The sequence below is a fragment of the Cavia porcellus genome, unplaced genomic scaffold (assembly GCF_034190915.1).
Source record: "Cavia porcellus strain 051 isolate PalLab524CR breed Dunkin Hartley unplaced genomic scaffold, mCavPor4.1 scaffold_21, whole genome shotgun sequence".
Lineage (NCBI taxonomy): Eukaryota > Metazoa > Chordata > Mammalia > Rodentia > Caviidae > Cavia > Cavia porcellus.
Window position 1 is genome coordinate 47,407,637 of NW_026947504.1, and position 19,563 is coordinate 47,427,199.

Genomic DNA, 19,563 nt, shown 5'->3' on the forward strand with positions numbered 1-19,563 from the left:
TTCCCAATTGTGTGATTATCATCTTAGGACAGATTTTTTTTTGGAGATAACATGAGTTTTTGAAAAATTTATATAATAATGATGATAATCATAATGTGATAGTTGTCATTTCTTTCCCCTATACCCAGTGTTGTACTGTGTGTATGCTTGTGTTTGTATGTATTTTGCCTCATACAACCTGTAAAACAGCATATGAGCTAGCTGAGTGTTATCACCTCCATTTTGTATATGGGGAAACTGAGGCACCGAGAGGTGAGATTAGCGTCAGAGCCAGATACACAGTATGTGGTCTGACTCCCAAGTCTGTGCCTCAGTCCCATGAGAGATTTGTATGACTCTGTTCCTGTCCTGCTTGTCAGAGGGAACCCTATAGGATAAGGTTGGGACATTGCCACGTGGGGCCATGAAGTGAACCCTGTGATACCGAGGCGGCCAGAACACAGCTGTGATTCTTAAACCCAGCTCACTGTGCTGCCTCAGGCCCCCCGCCCCCACTGAGGTGGCCTTCCATGGTGAGGATTCTGCCAGACTCTCACTGCCAGACTCTCTCTCAACCTATGTGTCTTCCCCCTTCAGAGCCCCAGCAAGCACATCTCACAGACAGAGGTGGTCATCCGGTTCGCCTTCCAGACGTCCATCACTGTGTTGTGCATCGCCTGCCCCTGCTCCCTGGGGCTGGCCACGCCCACGGCGGTCATGGTGGGTACCGGAGTGGCTGCCCAGCATGGTATCCTCATCAAAGGAGGCAAGCCTCTGGAGATGGCACACAAGGTAAGGTCTCTTCAGGCTCTCCCTGCCCTCTTTCACGCCTTGGTTGACATTTTCTTGAAGAATCTTCGCAGTAAATGTAAATGAAAATGTCTCTATTAACTTTTTCTAATTAAGAGAAAAGCCCGAAAGCAACCCTCGAGGGCAGTGATGTTACATGGACTAGAAAGCTAAGGCTGACTGGGAAACAAGAGTGGCAAAAGTATCAGCGGTTACCAGATGACTGAAAGCTTTGTGAATATTTACTGGTTCCATCTCAGTAGTGACTGTTTGCCCTGTTTGCTTATTAGTCCCAATTTACTGGGAGGAACCTGTAGCAGAGCAGTTTTGGGAGGCCATTCCAAAGTCTGCACCTTCACAAAGCAGACTCGGGGGCCCTCCCACCCCCAGAAGTCAGGCTCACGTCTGTGGGCTTAGTTGCAGGGTCCTGTGCCCTTGTGGCTCGATGGTGAGCAGCAGTGTGCCTAAGCATCTTCCTTTTGTCTGACACACCCCCATTTCTCCGTTCATTGTTAAGTGCTTAGTGTGAGGGGAGTGGGCCATGTGCTCAGTTCTGGTACTGGTCACGGTACCAAGCTCCCAAGGAGCTGACAGTGTAGAGGGACAGACGGGTGTTGAGCAGTCAGGAGGGTGAGATGCTGTGAGGGCGCAGCGGTAGGAGGGTCTGTCTTACTTGGAGTGAGGGCGGGTGCGGGTGGCTGGGGGAGCGAATCTGAGACCTGCCAGTTCAACTAAAGTAAGTACATTGCAGAGGGTGGGGAGACCGCTCCAGCGGTGGGCACAGCAGGTAGGAAGCACCTGGGGAGCCAAGCTGCTGTGTCATAAGCTCTGTAAGATCATGCACTGAGCTTCCCTCAGCAGTGTGTCCTCAGCATTAATCCCGGACCTGGCTCATTGAAATTGCTTGGAGGTTATTTGCTGAATAAATCAATAATGAGAAACTGTTTTAAAACATCAGAGAGTGAACGAGAGTATGAATTGCGTGTATGTGGATGAGACTGCTGAAGGAGGGGCCGGGCTAAAGAGGCGCAGGAGATTTGGAAAGGAGCAGGCTGCCCTAAGGACGAAGGCAGTGTGGGGGAGAGGGTGTGCGAGGTGACTGGTCACGTGCTGGGAAGGGTGATCTGGCCGCCAAGTGAAGGACGGATGGAAGGAGGCAGGACTCTGGAGGAGATCAGTTGGGGGTGTTAAAGGAAGGCTGCCGTGCGTCTTAGGACTGCAGAACAGCAAGAGTTGCTTCCAAATCAGGGAGAATGACCGAGGATGGAACATGGTCTGAACAGAGCAGCCAGCTGCCCTTAGATGAAGTTTGGAGAGGTGAGCAGTGCAGGTGCTGGGCTCACGGAAATAGGTGAGCCTCAGAGTGATCGCTGGAGAAAGTCAGGAGGGACCCTGAAGGACTAGGCCAAAGCTGCCGTTGACCGGGTGGGGCGGGTTACAGCCAGCCCTGGTTGCTTGTTATTGTGCATCCCTTCCTTTCTAGAACAAGATTGTGAAGACTTTACTGCAAGCAGGCTTTGCGCTTAGGCAAGCCGAGTCAGGGCTTCAGGACAGGGACACCAGGGGGAAAGGGACAGGCGACCAGAGGACCCTTGGGCCTGACTCCTGACCGAGAAAAAGTCTGTGGACAGTGTCATGTCCTGGGAACAACCACGGAGGCTGCTGACTAGGCCTGGTGGGGTAAGGCACAGTGCAGATGTTTTGATGGGTACCTGGGGACTGATTTCTTTGTAGTAGCAGATAAACCCCCAGGAAGCCTGTGGAGCATCAGGTTAGGAAATTATGTTGGGGAGGTTTTACCTGCTTAAGGCAAGTAGGTAAAGCTCTGCCGTAAGACGGTGTGGACTCTGGAAAGCCCTGCTGTCCGGGTTGTATCACTGAGACGTGGTTTTTTCGGCAGATAAAGACTGTGATGTTCGACAAGACTGGCACCATTACACACGGGGTCCCCAGGGTCATGCGAGTCCTGCTGCTTGTCGACATGGCTACACTGCCCCTCAGGAAAGTTCTGGCTGTGGTGGGTACTGCGGAGGCCAGCAGTGAACATCCCCTGGGCTTGGCAGTCACCAAATACTGTAAAGAGGTACGTAGACCTCAGTGCCACTCCACAACCACCCCTCACCCCGGCCCGGTCCTCCCTCCTCACTGCATGCCCTCCTGAGATACCAGTATCATGGCCACTTGCTGAGCATGTGTTTGGTGCTGGATTCAGGACAAAACCAGAGAGATGTGACCTGTGCCTTTGAGGAGCTTTGTCCTGAAGCCGGGGGATGAAAGGTAATCCAGAAATGCAGACCTTTGTGAGGCTTAGAGTCAGGGGACACAGATGTGAAATGGGAGTGGGGGACCTGGGGCTGAGCCCACAGAGTGAACCAAGGGCCCTGGGAAGCATTAGCCTCCTCCTGTAGGAGAGGGCCTTTTTCCTTCTCCGTTTGGCAGACTACGCCAGGATGCAGGGCTGACAGATTGCAAACTGTCTGCCCAAGTCCTGTGACAGTAAGTAGGTGGGTGACATGGCACCTCTGCCTGGATGGGAAGTTTGCAGAAGCCTCATTTCTTGATTTGTCCTTTCTGTGGGCCCAGCACTCTGCCATCTGCTAGCTTCCTGGCAGGTTAGGAGGAGGGCGTGTGCTCCTGAGTGGCCCTCGATGCTGCTCGGCATGCATCCTCCCCTCCCTCCTCACGGTCCCCGCTCCAGGATCTGACATACACAGAGTATCTCGGTCACTTCAAATAGCTTTGTTACTCTGTCACTTTTATGAAATTACTTGCAGCGTAGAAATTGCTTTCTTTGAACGTGTGGTATGAAAGCAGCTGCCCACGGACAGGTTAGGCTGCCTGGTACCACTCAGTTTAGTGCTTGCTGCTGAGTTAGCAGCCGATTTCCCTAGCTTTCCCCTCAGTGCCACCTCCCTCTTTTCTCTCACTGCCAGCCTGACCTTGGTCCTGCCCTTCTCTGGGTTCTCACCCCTCTCCCTCTTCCCTGCCTCCCAAGGAACTTGGAACAGAGACCTTGGGATACTGCACGGACTTCCAGGCGGTGCCAGGTTGTGGAATCAGCTGCAAAGTCAGCAATGTGGAAGCCATCCTGTCCCAGAGTGAGCGCCCACTGAGTGGGCAGGCTGGTCACCTGAAGGGAATTGGCCCCCCTCCAGGTAAAGTGTCCCTGATCTTTGTCCCTGTGTCTCAGTTGGGAGTGGTGGGCCAACCATGGGGAGCTCCATGGGTGGCTTGTGGCTGGGCGTTCCACACTTGCCACTCTCAGGAAAGCCCACAGTTTCTCTCTGGCATGCTCTGATGTATCTAAAATCTGATGTTTCTGGCGGGCCAAAATAGTGTTGACATATCCAGGGAGGTCACTTCATTGACCTGTAATTTTGAGTTTCCTCTTTTATAGCCCAAGTTGATCATACTTCTCAAAAGCTTCTAGGTGAACAGGTGAGACCGACCTTTGTTCTCCCTGTGTCCTTCCCATATGGGTGAGCTTTCACAGGGTGTGCAGTATTTACAGAGCTGACCTGGAAGCAGATGGAGTGGAGTGGTCTGCTCAAGCGAAGAAGGGTTGCTGTGCAGGGTGGCGGCTGTCTGCTTTAGTCCATGAACAGCTTGCCAGCTGTAACCTTAAGTGGAAGGAAAACATCGAGTACCTCAAGAACTTGGGTGTAGTGTTTTTTCTTAAGTATGCGAGTAGCTAAGTTTTGATTTAAGTGTTATTGTTAGAAGCCACCTCTACTTTCTAGTGATTTAAAAGCTCAGCATAACCATTAGAAGATTCAGAGACTGGTGGATACAGTGGCACTTCAGGAACACTCACCATCAGGAGGCGACAGGAAAGACCCACCTGGCCTTTTTGGAGGCATAGAATAAAATATGTCTTAGACATAGACTGACCTGGTTATTCGTTGACTGACTTTGGGTTTTTAGTGAGTCCAGTCACACGTGCCCGCGCTGGGCAGAAAGCTAACTGCTTCAGAGCCCAAAGAAGAATCAACAGATTTCTTAAAGACACTAATAATAAGGGTTCTACATGGCAATTAGTATGTCTATGGCATTTTTACACATGTGACATGTACTACTAATGTCCCATTTAATTTATATCCACCTGTTCTACACATTAGTTATACTTTTTCCCTGGCCCGCTAAGGATGTTGTTACAAAAGTCACCTCCAGGTTGTAGTCTTTCATAAGGGTTAAATGGCCATTAGTTATGCTGTCAAAAGGATTCCCAGGTTTCAGTCCATTGCAAAGCTGGGCTGTTAGCAGTAACTCCTTTCTTTGAATAGATGCAGAACCCCAGACCTTCTCTGTGCTGATTGGAAACCGTGAGTGGATGCGGCGCAATGGCTTAACCATCTCCAGCGACGTCAGTGATGCCATGACCGATCACGAGATGAAAGGACAGACGGCCATCCTGGTGGCGATTGACGGTATCTCCCTGCCCCAGCCCGCCTTCTGCTCTGGTTGAATACAGTTTCCCGGGCATGTCAGGCAAAAGAGGCTCTTCCCTCCCTTCCTGCCTCATCTCCGCTCCCTGAGGTGTTTTCCGTCTCACCCTCCCTGCCTTGCCTGGAGCCAGCTGGGCTCTCTATCAGCCCACTTGTCCTTGGGATGCTAACTGTATTCAGTGTCATCTCTGCTCCCACCCAGATTGGCACTTTAAAGATTGGCACTTTAAAGCGACCCTTCCCACTCAGCAGTACAGACACCCAGGCATCCTCTTCCAAAAGGTCTGACTGTAGGAGGCCTTTACACAGGAGGTCCCTGCAGCTCACCGCACCTGACTGGCAGCAGATTGTTGCGCACAGAGCTCCCGTGACTCTGTGCATCTTCACACCCTGCTTGTCCCCTGGGCTGTCTGCCCCAGAGCACTTTCCTCATGCCACTTTCTGCTAATAGAAGTCAAACTCTGTGCACAGAACTAACAACATGGCCCTGCGCTCTGAGTACTCCAGCCGATGTCTTCCTCCCTCATTCTCTCTCTCTCTCTCTCTCTCTCTCTCTCTCTCTCTCTCTCTCCTCTGAAGTCCTCATAAACACACCTTCGGTCTCCTCAGTTCAGGCCAGACTGGGCAGAAGTAGGGAAGCAGGCCATGCCATGCACCCTATTCTCTGCTCCCAATCTTCCTCTGTCTATAAAAATTCACTCTGCTGGATGCTGAGGCAGGAGGATCACAAGTTTGAGCTCTACATGGGTAACTTAGTGATTTAATCTTGTCTCAAAATTTATGCAGAACTTTTTTTAGGAAAGTAAAAAAGGAGTTAAAGTTTTTAGTTTGAATGTCCATCCCTTTAACATTTGCTGTATTTCTCATATTTTAATGGCAACATGTAAAACATGTATTGAATTCTTATGATGCAATAGGCTCTTTGTAAAGTAACATATGGAACAGTGGGAAAATTTGGAAAATCCGGAGGTTGTAAAGAATACAGTGAAATCATTGAGAGTTGTACCCCTCACGTGGCCATGGTGAATTTTCGGTCTCCTTTCAGGCTCCTGTATGTCTCCAGAACGTGTTATGGTTATAACACGTTCCATGCTTTGGTGTTTTGTTTTCGTGTAACCTTACATGATGGGAACTGTTGCAAATCCTCACGTCTTGTGTGTAGCCCTGCACCTTTGCTGACTGCGTGTGGTTTGCTCCAGGTGTGCTTTGCGGGATGATCGCCATCGCAGATGCTGTCAAGCCAGAGGCGGCCCTGGCAGTGCACACACTGAAAAGCATGGGTGTGGACGTGGTCCTGATCACAGGGGACAACCGGAAGACGGCCAGAGCCATTGCCACCCAGGTAAGGCTGGGGAGCAGTGATATCTCTTTCCTTTAACAGTAAAAATTGTATCAAGCTCACAGAAACAAGAGATAAATGAAGCACCAGGGCATCAACACTGAGCCTTGCTTCTGCCCTGTTCCCCTGCTGTGCAGCCATGGAAAAGCAGTTCCAGTGTTCTTTGAACATTTCCCAAAAAGACTATAGGTGATCTAACCTTTTAGTTCAGAGCACATTTTCCCATTTGTATACCCAGATAAATGCCTGGATCCTGGGCATTTCTTCAGTGGTCAGCACAGTGCTGACCCAACACAGAAATAGCTCTGGTGTGAATTCTGGAAATTGTACTCCTGCCCATCCCTACTCACCCAGATGTCTGCAAACTTGTGTGCCTGTGAAAGGTAATTGCTGCTTATGGAGAAGCAGCCATACCCCTGTTTTGTGCATGGCCTTCATTCCTGGACTGGCTGAGCATCGGCCTCCTGTTCCCAGTTAAAACCTGTTCATCCCTTTAGCAAGTACCTGGCACTGTGATGACGACAGCCAGGCAGAATGCCAGGTTACAGGACTACAGAGAGGAATGATGAGGGGCCCTGCCTTTGAAGGGTGTGTGACCCAGGAGGAAGGATGGACCTTGCCCCAGTATAGCCTTGAATGCTCAGGACTCCAGCGGAAGTATACAGGGACCCTAGGGCTGCCAAGGAGCAGCCTTCTCTTAGCCTGGCAGGGGCAGGGGACAGCTTCCCAGCAGAGAGGCTGCTTGAGTCAGGAGTTGTCAGATGAAGAAATGGGAGGAAGCATGAAGGATCTGAACCTTTTCCAAGGAGAGTAGCCAGCCTGAGCACCCCTCGGGGTGCAGAGTGGTGCAGGGACTCGTAGATGCCATTCTGCTCAATGGAACAGTCTTGAATGTGGCATCAGCTGCTGGCCAGGAGGTAGGGGCAAGACCTAGGTGGTACATGGAGGGCAGAACCCTGAGAATTTAAATACTATCCTCAGGATCCACTGGAGGACTGAAGCACAACAGTAACACAACCAGATGGTTGCTCTTCTGAACAAGCGGCTGAGATAACATGCAGAAGAGTTGGGTGGCCAAGCTGGAAAAGGCAGACTAATGGGGCCTAAGCCAAGGGAGAGCACAGGGAAGCAGCATGCAGTCTACTTGCCCTGTGACCTCGAGTCTGCAAGGCATGTTTAACTGAGGTGATTGACTGTATGTGGGAGGCAGAGAGGAGAAGGACGGGTGACTCCTGCTGTTTGGTGTCTTTTGCCAACACTGGGTGTGATTTCCTCTCCTTTTAGGTTGGGATCAAAAAAGTCTTTGCAGAAGTGTTGCCTTCTCACAAGGTGGCCAAGGTTCAGGAGCTCCAGAATGAAGGGAAGAAAGTCGCCATGGTGGGAGATGGGGTAAATGACTCCCCAGCCTTGGCTCAAGCCGATGTGGGCATTGCCATCGGGAGTGGCACAGATGTTGCCATTGAGGCAGCTGATGTGGTTCTCATCAGAGTGAGTTGGGCTACATCCAGGTGGTGGTGAGGGCTGAGGGCAGGGGACCAGGCCCCTTACACAGCATGCTCCTGTCCTGTAGAACGACTTACTGGATGTGGTGGCCAGCATTCACCTCTCCAAAAGAACTGTCCGCAGGATCCGTGTCAACCTGGTGCTGGCACTGATTTACAACATGGTGGGGATACCCATTGCTGCAGGTAGGCTGGGGGGCTCTCAGCTGCTGTGTCACCTTTGGTCTCTGGCCACCAAATAGGTCTTTCTCTGCCAGGACCCTGCTGAGCTTGGTTGGCTGCACACCTCCCCGGCTAGCTGGCTAGGCACAATGAGTGTGGAAACGTGGGGGTTTTTGTTCCTTCTTTATATGTCACTAAAGGCAAATGAGAAACTGCCGAGCGAACCCCAGTGCTTCATTCATTCTGGTCCTTTCTCAAAAGCTGGTCAAGGTGCATGGCTCCTTATTTACTGTGGCCCTCTTTTCTGAACCACTTACTAAGACATATGGTCTGAAGAATGCCCGTTAAGGAGAGTTATATGCAGTGTGCCATGTGCTGGACACAATAATGGTGTCTCAGAACCTTGTCTTGAAAATGACTAATGTCCAGGTTTTACTCCAACTCACACGAATGACCATGGAGAGAATTGGTTTTTCTGCTTTGTAATTCCTCCCTCTCCTGCCTTTGAATCCTGTGAACCACGCAAGGATAAGTTCCGGGTGCTTGTGCAAGGCAGCACTTCTGCGTGGGCCGAGGGGACCTGGAGTTCTTAAATCTGACCTTCCTGTCTCTGACCTTATTATGTCCAAGTGGTTAGTGGTGACTCCCGTAACAGGGATTGTCAGGTCTGCCTTAGCCTGCAGGCCTGGGAGTCAGGCCACTGCTCTTCCTGCCCCAGAGGCAACTCAGGAGCTTAATTCTCTCTGGCTGCACTCCTGCCACAGACAGTAACTATCCCTTGAGAGGCCGTGTCTGCGACTGCCTGGGGCCTGGCTCTCATTTCTCTCTTCCCTGGTATAGGAAGCTCTGGAGGGTGGATGATCTGTGTACACGAGGCCTGTGGCCATGGCAGCATTTATCCACATGGGACTGAGTCTCGGGGCACTGGTTCCTGGCCCTCTGTAGCTCTGCCTTCTCCCTCTGTGCCTGCCCCACCCTGTCACTCCTGCTCCCCGAGCCTGGCAGTGCCATCTGTGCATGGTTGGGCCAGGCAGGTGGAAGACATTCAGTTCCTCCCGACAGTACCCACTGCCAGCCTTCTCGATGGCTCTACCTCAGAGCCGGGGACAGGGTCCTCTGGGTGGCTGAAGAGGGCTCCCCTCACAGTGGCTGCAGGTGGGGTCCCTGCTGTCCCCAGGCAGCAGGTGAGCGCCTGCCTCCCCCTCGGCAGGTGTCTTCATGCCCATTGGCATCGTGCTGCAGCCGTGGATGGGCTCGGCGGCCATGGCGGCCTCCTCCGTGTCTGTGGTGCTGTCGTCTCTGCAGCTCAAGTGGTGAGTCCAGGGCAGGAGCGCTTGCCTGAGAGTCTCCCAAGGCCCCTTCCTCCCCTGCGCTCGCTTCCTGGGTGAGAACGGGCCCCTTGTCCCCAGTCACCAGAGGCCACGCCACAGGGAAGCCCGAGTGGTGTGTACAGTGACCTAGCAGGATATAATCCACTCCTACCAGCCGCCGTGTGCTAGCTCTCCTCACTCCTGTGTTTAGTGGCTCCTCATGCAGCTGTCGTGTACACATGGGGTCCCTGTGTGTTGTTATTTTGCCTTTTTAAAAAAGGTGTTCATTTATTTATTTATTGATGCATTTGCTTAGCAAAAGGATTTTTTGGTTTTCCAAGACACAGTCTCACTGTGTAGCCCAGGCCGGCCTCGAACTCACATCAGTTCTTCTATCTCAGCTTCCAAAGTGCTGGGGTTACAGGTGTTTGCCACTAATGCCCAGGACTTAGCAAAAGTTAATGGCAACCTGTGTTCAACGTGTTTGCCCAGGAAATTTCTAAACCATGTGGACTTTGCTTGAACATGGGAGTTCGGTGTCCTTCTCTTCTAAACCTATCAGGTTTTGATAATGTCTGTGATGGAAAGACCCGCTTGGGTTGGGAAGTCTTCATCAGGCTTTAAAATGAAGAGGGGAGCTGTGTGTCCCGGCTGGCTCACATGCTGTTTTTGCTTTCCAGCTACAAGAAACCCGACATGGAGAGGTACGAGATGCAGGCCCATGGTCGCATGAAGCCTCTGAGCGCATCCCAGGTCAGCGTGCATGTGGGCATGGATGACCGACGGCGAGATTCCCCCAGGCCCACGCCGTGGGACCAGGTCAGCTACGTCAGCCAGGTGTCTCTGTCCTCCCTGACGTCAGACAGGCTTTCTCGGCACAGTGCCACCATGGACGATGGTGGGGACAAGTGGTCTCTGCTTCTGAACGACAGGGATGAGGAGCAGTACATGTAAAAGCTCTGAGCGCAGAGCCAGGGGCTGCCGTGGGAACTCACATCTGCTGGCTGTGGTTGAGCCAGGCGTGGTACAAACAGCGTATGGGCATGAAGCTTGCCCACGTCTTGGGACCTCCCATTCCTGGGGTGTTTCTGTTGTCCCTAACTGCAGCTCTGGGCTTTGCTGAGGTGCCATCAGAAGGGGCTGGGTAGGACATCCCTTTATGGGTCCTGCTGGTGCAGGGCAAAGGATCCTGGCCTCCCCATGCTGTTGGCATGGAACTTGCTCAGACTGCTGAAGGGAAGAGGAAATCAGTGCTCCTCATAGACCTCTGCCTATAATACCTGGGAGGACTACCTGAGAAATGAACAGGATTTTTGGGCTCAAACCCCTGGCTAGGCCTCTTACCAGAACTTGCAGCAAGGCTGACTTTGACATCACGTGCCTGCATCACCATTTACCTCAAGTGCAGCTGTTGCTGTCTGCTGGCACAGTCTCTTCCTTTCCCCCCCTCTGGGTGCTTGCTGACCTTCACACTGAGCGGGACTGCTGCCCTCCAGCGTCTACCCTGCTCTGACCTACTCACTTAGCCTGATCCTGCCCCCCTCCTGGTTGCACCCCTGCTTGCGAACTCACCGTACCCCCCTTTACACCAAGGAGCCCACTTTGTTGCCGAGTGGCTCCTGCAGGGTCCTTCCACTGTCCCCTAGAGGCAGGCCTCTGAGCCTGACAGGAGTCCAAATCCAGCTTCCTCCGAGGTCCTGGGGCTCGTGAGCCTGCGCATGTGTGTTCCTGTGCAGTCTGTGGCATAGGGCACAGGCACCCTGTGGGTGCCTGGGGGCCTCCCTGTTACCTCACAGGGCCCAGCCAGGCACTGGAGCCTGAGTCCCAGGAGCCCCTAGTGTGTGTGGGAATGTCCTGGGAGAGGACAGCGGTTCTCCATGTGAGCCAAGTGGACACCTGAGGGGGACATAGCATACATCTGCTTTTTTTTTTTTTAAAATAGCCCTGCAAATACCACCAACTTAATCTTTATTTCACAAAGATACACAGATACAATTAATAGAAAAATCCACATTTCTGTGCTTTCTCAACATTTACCCCACTAACAGATTTTGTGAGAGGTTGTTTCTTTCTTGGTGCAGAGAAAGGCTAGATGTCTGAGGTTTGTGAGAGCCCAGCGTTTCTTCCTTTCTACATTCCAAGTTGTCTTTTCAAAAGTCTTGCCTGATGTTTTCTTAGTTTGCCTCTCGATGTTGCTGCTTAATTGATAGAATTCATTTTCTAGTTGTAAAATAGTCTGTTAAGTCTTATAATTCTTACTGACCAAGGGCCACCTAATTTGACTGTTTCTCTCAGTTTAGATCCAGCTGTGAGTTGCATGTTCTTTTGCTGCTGGTTGAAGTCTTGAATATGTTTCCTTAGCTTCCAAAGCTCTTTCTGTGCGTATTCAATCATTTGAACTAGATTTTCATTACTTCCCAGGCATTTCACCACACTGTGACATTAGTTCCAGACTCTCAGTTTGAGCTGCGTGATGCTCTAATTGGGCCATAGAATTGTTTACACATTCCTGACATGAGTAATAGCAGATTTCTAAGCTGAGGAAGGGGCTAGAAGCTCGTATCCTTTCATACTGAGCAACACCATTGGTTGTCAGTTTCGAAAGCAGAATCATCTGGGGCTGTTAAGCAGCCTGAGTGGTTCTTAGTAGGTTGTTATCCGAGTTCTCGCCTTTACCAACACCACAGCTGTTCCCCTCACACCTGTTGCTGTGGCCTTGATCAAAACACAGCAGCCTGTCCGTCTCTACCTCTTGGGCCACCAAGCCCAGCGCCAGGCCTGCCTTTCAGGGACTGTAGTCTCACCCGTGTTTTCTGAGTCAGAAATAATCTGATTTTACCCTTTGGTGGCTCTTGTGATGGTGTGGCATCAGAGGGGCAGGGGCGGGCCAACCTTGGGAGCAGGGTGACAGAATCAAATTAAAGTAAAACCCGAGTTTACACTCAAACTATTTTATTTATTGAGTGTCACTTACTTTCCAGGGGCGATGCTAGTATTTTTGGTAGATTACCTCTTATCCCCTTGGCAAAGTAACAGCATAGATGTTACTGTCCACATTTTACAAGCAAGAAAGCCGGGAGGGAGGCTTAGGGGTCTTGCCTGAGCACACACAGCCAGTGTACGCACAGCTCTGTTGGCTCTGAAGGCTTTCCCCTAATTCACTCAGTTTGCTCGATAAGAATAGACTAGAAAAAGTCTTTGCTCTTGGAAGATCACATCTTCCGGGTGATGTATTAGTTGTATCAACTTAGAAAGCAGTGGGTCGTGAGATCATTTCACCCTCACTTGGATGGTCAGTTTGGATTCTTTTGTGTAATATAGTTTTCGCCAGGTTTTATGTTCTCAAATCCACGTTCAGGGTTTTGTTGCATGTACTGTCTGCGGTCTCTTCTGTTTTCTGCCGGTCCCTCCCTAGTACCCATCTCCATCTGTCTTCTCTATTCTTGCTCGGGAAATGTTTCTTGTTTTGGAATTAAGCTAATGATTTTCTAAAGAATCTAATTGTGTTGATTTTTAAAACTTTTAAGACCATTAGCATCACCTTCATATGAATTGAAGATATTTATATAATTGTACAGAAAGTAACCTTTTAAGATGTTCAGAGTGTCGGGAGTTTTGGGGTCAGATAACAGTTCCTGTTTCAAAAAATGTTCCACACAATATGAGAATAAAGTTTCATTTTATTCATCTAAAATCCTGCCTGTGGCTGCCTCTGTCTGTAGGCTGCGTGGCCGAACCAGCACTGCCTGTCTTTAGGGAGCACTTCTGTTGGGCTCAGGCTTGGCCCAGTGTCTCTGGAGGCCCTGAGATGGGATTTTAACAGTGGGAGACGTGAGGTGACCAAACCTGTCAGTGTACCCTGTTCTGCACTGGCCTGAGCCTCTCTCCTAAAGGCTGGAGGTGGCCGGCATCTGGTGTGGAGGGACCGCTCTGAGAGGTGGCCCACGGGCCGACACCGGCGGGCTTTGATTACTCCTCATGTGCGTTCTCCAGGGCATAGAAGTCAGAAGGGAGGTTACTTGGCTCTGGAGGAGGAATGTGGAGAGAGCAGTGGAGAAACAAGGACTGAGGGGCTCTGCCAGGAAAGCTCGGGGGACCCCGCATTGCACCTGATGGGAGGCAGTGGAGTAATTTGTCATCCAGACCAACATGCATTTCAGAGTGGAAGAATGTTCTATTAACTATTGATTATTATGCCAAGACAGCTAAACAGGGACTGCGGAGACGAAGTGGAACATGTCACCTTCCTTTGGAAGGAAAGGGAAGTCCAGGGTCAGTGGCACGTCCTGTAATCCTGGCACGTGGGAGGCTGAGGCAGCTGGACTGAGTCGGAGGCCATCATGGGTGACATAGTAAGTTTGAAGCCAGCCTGAGCTGACAGCAAGACCCTGTCCAAAAAAGGGTGTGTGTGTGGGAGGCAGATGACATTGTGAAGTCACCATCAGCACAAACTTTTTTTTAAAGGTGTTTAAAATTTATTTGTATTTCAAAGACAAAATTTGTGAAGTTTTTTTTTTTTATTAGATAAGTGCTCCAAGACTAAAAGGTACCAAAAAAATGTATTCAGTGAAATGATAGAAAATTTCCTATCTTCAGAAAGATATAAACACCCAAGTACAAGAGGCATTTAGGGTCCCAAACTGGCATGATGAGAAAAGAACCTCCCCCCTCATCGTTTATTTAAAACTTCAAAAGCACAGAGTCCTGGACTGAAGCTGCGGAAGGTGCAGGGTGGTGGCAGTGGCTGGAGGGCTTGGGGTGGCATGTGCTACTGTCCCTGGGTAGCGAGTGAATCCACCATCTGCTCCTGGCTGTGAGAGGAGGCAGAGCCCTGAAGCAGGAAATCCGGACAAAGAAAAAGCATTCACGGCATGCTAGCCACCTGAAACCAACTGTCGTGCTCTCTACGGTCGTCAAGTGGTGAGAGTGCTGAGCTTGCCCCTGTGGCTGTCTGTTATGGTTTGTGTTTGGATGTCTCCCCTAAACACTCATGCAGACTGGGGGGGGGGCACTTTTTAGAGGCAGCTGAATCTAGTGTTTGTGACTGGCTCCTGGTCCAGTGCTGGGATTAAGAATGTGATGCTACGGCCGGGCGTGGTGGCCCACGCCTGTAATCCCAGCACTCGGGAGACTGAGGCAGGAGGATTGTTGCGAGTTGGAGACCAGCCTGGGCTACAAAGTGAGCTCAAGGCCAGCCTGAACTGCATAGTGAGACCCTGTCTCAAAAAGACAAAAAAAAAAGAATGTGATGCCACGCCCACCCGAGGGCCCGTAGCCTGCATACAGTGTAAGGGGCAGGAAGAGGCTTGTTTGCTCTCTCTGACTCTCTCTGTCCGTGTGTTCCCTCCTCCCTCGTGCCATTGCTTTGGTGTCTTTCACCAACGCGAATGGCTGCCCCTCTGCCATGTGCCACCGTGCCTTGGAGCCAGTGGTTATGGACCGAAACCTCTACAGACTGAGCTAACTAAACCTTTCCCCCTTTGACTTGGGGTATCGGTTATTTGGTCTCAGAAATGAGAAAAGTAACCAAGACATCATCTAACAAGACTGACCAGAGAAGTCTGTGTTTTCATTATGGAGATATTTGTATCCAGATCTGCTCCATACCTGAAGGCAGTGTGAAACACCAGGCTGTGGCAATCTAAGGCCACGTGTCCATCACTGCCCTTAGGGCCTGTCCAGACTCGTCCCTGGAGTCACCCCGAGCACAGCATGGCTGATCCTGCCCGGAGCCCACAGGACCTGGCAGGAGCTCCTCTCAATTCTGTCTTCAAGCGGTTGTGAAAAAGTCTTCCATATGTTTTGACTTTGATCTATTACTTGTTATACAGCATATAGCAGGTAATGAATAATAAAATATTAACTGCTAAAATAAGTTTATTTTGTTATTTGTAATCTACTTGAACATGTGCATTCTAAATACTTATTTGCTGTTAAACTTTGTTTTAGTTTCCTTGTAATTCATGTGGTTAGCTTGTGGGATCCTTTTTGGGCTTTTTCTTTTTTTCTTTATTTTTATTGGTACATATTTGCCATACATAATGATCACACCCATCATGGGGAGCTTGTGCTTACTCTTTGTTCCCCATCCCCTCCCCTTCCTTCAGTCCCTCTTCCCCAGCCCATTTTTTCTTTCCATTCTCTTTAATCCCTTTCCCTTCCCCTTCTCCTGGCCCCCTTCCCATTTGAACACGTTCTTCCTGCTTCCCAATATCTATCCTCCATTTTGCTCCTTTTTTGCTCTTTGAGTTTCTGATACAAGAGAAACAAGACAGCATTTGAACTTGTGTGTCCGATTTATTTCACTTACAGTTATGATCTCGAAGGACATCCTGTTGCCTATAAATGACTCAGGTTTATTCTTTTTATGGCAGAGTAGTACTCCATTGTATATAAATACCACACTTAAAAATTCATTCATCTGTTGATGGGCATATGAGATACTTCCAAGAGTTAGCTATTATGAATTGTGTCTCTAAACATGAGTATGTGTGTATCACTGAAGAGTGATGCTTTCAACTCTTTCAGAAAGGTAGCTAGGAGGGCAACAACCAGGTCCACTGGAATCTCTAGTTTTCGTTTTTTAAGGACCCTCCACTGATTCTCATAGTGGTTGTACTGTTTACATTCCCACCAGCTGTAATAGAGAAGGCTTCCCTTTTCTCCACAGCCTCGCAAGCTTTTGTTATTGATTTCTTGGTGATAGCCATTCTTTCTGGAGTGAGATGGAATGTCAGTGTTCTAATTTGCATTTGTTGAATAACAAGTGATGTTTAACACTTTTCCATATATTAATTTGCTGTTTGTACTTCTTCATCTGATAAGTATTCATTTCAGATGCCATTTTTTGATTAGGTCTTTAAATTTAAGGAATCTGATTTTTTAAGTTCTTCATATATTCTCAATGTTAGTTCTTTACTTGAGGAATGACTGGTAAACATTTCTTCCAACTCTGTGGGTTGTCTCTGCACCCTGTTAGTTGGTTTTTTGCTATGTGAAAGCTTTATGATTTGATGTAATCCCAGTTGTTGATTTATTTGTAGTATTTCCTGTGTGATCAAGTTTTGTTCATAAAATCTTTCACTGCACCTCTGTCTTTGAGAGTTTTACCTGTTCTGCCTTCCAGGATATGAAGTGTTTCTGTTTTAATATTCATATCTTTGATCTATTTTGATTTTGATTTAGTGCACAGTGAGACATTTGGATCTAGATTCAATCTTCAGCGTTTGGAAAGCCAGTTTTTTCAGCATCATTTATTAAAGAGGCTGTCTGTCTTCCAGTAAGGTATTTGGTCCCTTTGTCAAAGATAAATGCATGTCTGTTATGTTCCATTGATCCTCAAGTTTGTTTCTTTGCCAGTACCATGCTGTTTTTATCATGGTAGCTTTGTAGTATAACTTCAAGTCCTAGATCATGATGCCCCCTGCTTACTCTTATTGCCAAGATTGCTATTCTAGGTCTCTCTGGGTCCCTATGCATTTTAGGATTATTTTCTCTAGTTTTGTGCTGTTGATATTTTGATTTGGATTGCATTAAATCTGTGTAACAGTTTTGGAAGTATGGACATTTTTACTCTATTGATTCTGCCAATCCAAGAGCAGAGTGTATCTTTCCATTTTCTGATATTATCTTCAATCTCCTTTTACAGAGTATTGTAATTTATCAATGTAAAATGCTTTTACTTCCTTTGTTAGGTTGATTCCTAAGTATTTCATTTTTCTGGATGCTATTGTGGATGCTATTGTTTTCATAATTTATCAGTTTATTATTTGTATGCAGGAATGCAATTGGTTTTTGAGAGTTGACTTTGTATCCTACTAGTACCAAATTTGGTTGTTAATGCTAGGATCTTTTGGTACAGTTGGAGGGATCTTCTTTGTAGAGTGTCATGTCATCAGCAAATAATGAAAATTTAACCTCTCCCTACTCATATTCCTAATTGTTCTAATGTTTCCAGAACTGTATGAAGAGAAGTGATGATAGTGGGCATCCTTGCAATATTTCTGATTTTAGAGTGAAAGCTTTCAGGTTTTGACCATTTAGTATGATATTAGCTGTTAGCTTGTCACAGATGGCTTTTATCAGATTGAAATAATGACATTTATTCCCATTTTCTTTAGTTTTTTTTTAACCATGAATGAACATTAGACTTTGTCAAATGCCTTTTTTTGGTCTGGGTTTTGTGTATGTTGAACCATCTTTTTATGCCTCTGATGAATCCTGCTTGGTCTTGTGTATTATGTTCTCTATAATTTGCTGCATTCTTTTTGTCTGTATCTCACTGAGGAGTTTTGCATCTATGTTCATTAAGGAGATTGGCCTGTAGTTCTCTTTTGTGGTTGGATCCTTCCCTGATTTTTTTTTTTTTTTTTTGTACCAGGAATTGAACTCATGACCTTGCACTTGCCAGGCAGGCGCTTATGTCACTGAGCTAAATCCCTGGCCCCTCTTCCCTGACTTTGGTAATAGCTGCTCACAGGGAATTACTTTGGGAGTATTGATTCTACTTCAGTTTCATTAAAGAGGTTGAGATGGGATTAGAGGTTGAGTGGGATTAGATCTTCTTTGAAGTTCCAGTAGAATTCAGCAGTGAACCAATCAGGACCTGGGCTTCTCTTTGTTGGTAGGTGTTTTTTATTTTTATTTTTCTTCAACTTCATTGGCTATTATTGAATTAGTTAGAATTTTTATATCTTCTTGATTCAGCTTTGGTAATTCATATGTATTTTGGAATCTGTCGATTTCTTCTGAGTTTTCCATTTTACTGGAGTACAAGTTCTCAAAGCAGGTGTGGATAATCTTCTGGGTTTCTGCAGAAGCCATTGTGATTTTGCCCTGTTTATTCCTAATTGTGTGTATTTGGGTCTTTTATTTTATTATTGTTGTTGTTGTTGTTAATAAGGTTGACCAAGGGTTTGTCGGTTGTATTTAATCTTTCAAAGAACCAGCTCTTTGATTGGTTGATTCTGAACAGATTTTTATGCTCTTCGTGCTGTCGCCTCCTTTTTCACTGATGACAGTTAATCTTACATTAGTTTTGTTCGTGTCATCCAGCAGGTGTATGTTCCCTGGTCTCAGCAACCGCAACCCTCTCTTCTAGAACTGATATTCTGTATTCACATTGGTTGACTCTCTGTATATACTTTCAAATAGAATTTTTAGTCTCTTGGATTTCAATTTGAGTCTGTTTTATGGAATCCAGTTCTTTTTTATGTTGGACATTAATGATTTCCATGTCTTTACTAAGTGCCTCTGCTTTTTTTTTTATCTGTATCTACTCTAGATCATCATCGCTTTAATTATCTGTGTTATTTCTGTTTTGGTTTTGTCAAGAGACTTATTCATCTGTTTTGTTATTTTCTGTTTCTTTTTTTGTTTGTGTATTTGTTTCTACATTGAGGCTTGTACATTTTACTTATGGTGAGTAGCTTAGTAGTAGTATTGAGACCTCTTTAAGAAATGACTGCTTTTCAGAGATGTCTTCTAGGCAAAGCTGACTTAGGGCCTTTGAGTCTCTCCCAGGGTCCTGCCTCTTCTGTTTATTAGAAATGAAAGGTTGCAGTCTGTTTGACCCGGGTCCCAGATCTTTGGTACTGGCCTGTAGTACTGTTTATGACCCCAGACAAGTAGGTTTTGGCATAGAAGGAAGATCAGTTGATTACATCAACTATGTCACCTTGGTTAAAGTAGCACAATTTGTAATAACATCATCATTAAACACAGACCAAAAATGACAAGCTGATAATTTGCTAAGTATGATATTTTATAGTTATATAACAAGATCTAAGGCAAATAAAAAATTATGTATAGTAAGTATCCACTCAATAGAGCAATTTTATCCTAGGGGGAAAAATTTAAAACATAAAGAGGAAAAAATAGAGAAATCAAAGAAGAAAGATTAGAAGCAAGGCTGAAAGTCAAATAAAGATTATCCAAGCCTCAGGAGGAAGCTTGAAGGGAAGAAGACAGGAAAAAAAGAAAAAGAAGAACAAAACAAGACCCAAATAATTATTAAAACACAACCACAAAGCAATTGG

At 47.5% G+C, this 19,563-nt stretch overlaps 1 protein-coding gene and 1 pseudogene across 3 annotated transcripts in view; one reads left to right on the top strand and one right to left on the bottom strand.

Annotated features, from left to right (window-relative positions):
• Atp7b (ATPase copper transporting beta) overlaps nucleotides 1-13,220 on the top strand; it is a 67,474-nt gene extending 54,254 nt beyond the window's left edge. For 2 of the 3 annotated variants that reach the window (XM_063232681.1, XM_013141137.3), the window contains 9 exons: nucleotides 577-771; nucleotides 2,669-2,851; nucleotides 3,764-3,923; nucleotides 5,052-5,195; nucleotides 6,413-6,555; nucleotides 7,837-8,040; nucleotides 8,123-8,240; nucleotides 9,427-9,529; nucleotides 10,207-13,220. In XM_063232681.1, coding sequence (XP_063088751.1) covers nucleotides 577-771; nucleotides 2,669-2,851; nucleotides 3,764-3,923; nucleotides 5,052-5,195; nucleotides 6,413-6,555; nucleotides 7,837-8,040; nucleotides 8,123-8,240; nucleotides 9,427-9,529; nucleotides 10,207-10,480 — 1,524 coding nt within the window. In that variant the 3' untranslated portion in view covers nucleotides 10,481-13,220. The remainder of the gene's footprint in view (nucleotides 1-576; nucleotides 772-2,668; nucleotides 2,852-3,763; nucleotides 3,924-5,051; nucleotides 5,196-6,412; nucleotides 6,556-7,836; nucleotides 8,041-8,122; nucleotides 8,241-9,426; nucleotides 9,530-10,206) is intronic. The other variant, XM_063232680.1, reaches the window with a different exon arrangement.
• On the bottom strand, nucleotides 11,677-15,857 carry LOC111753683 (pre-mRNA-splicing factor SPF27-like; annotated as a pseudogene).
• Between the last annotated feature and the right edge of the window lie 3,706 nt (nucleotides 15,858-19,563).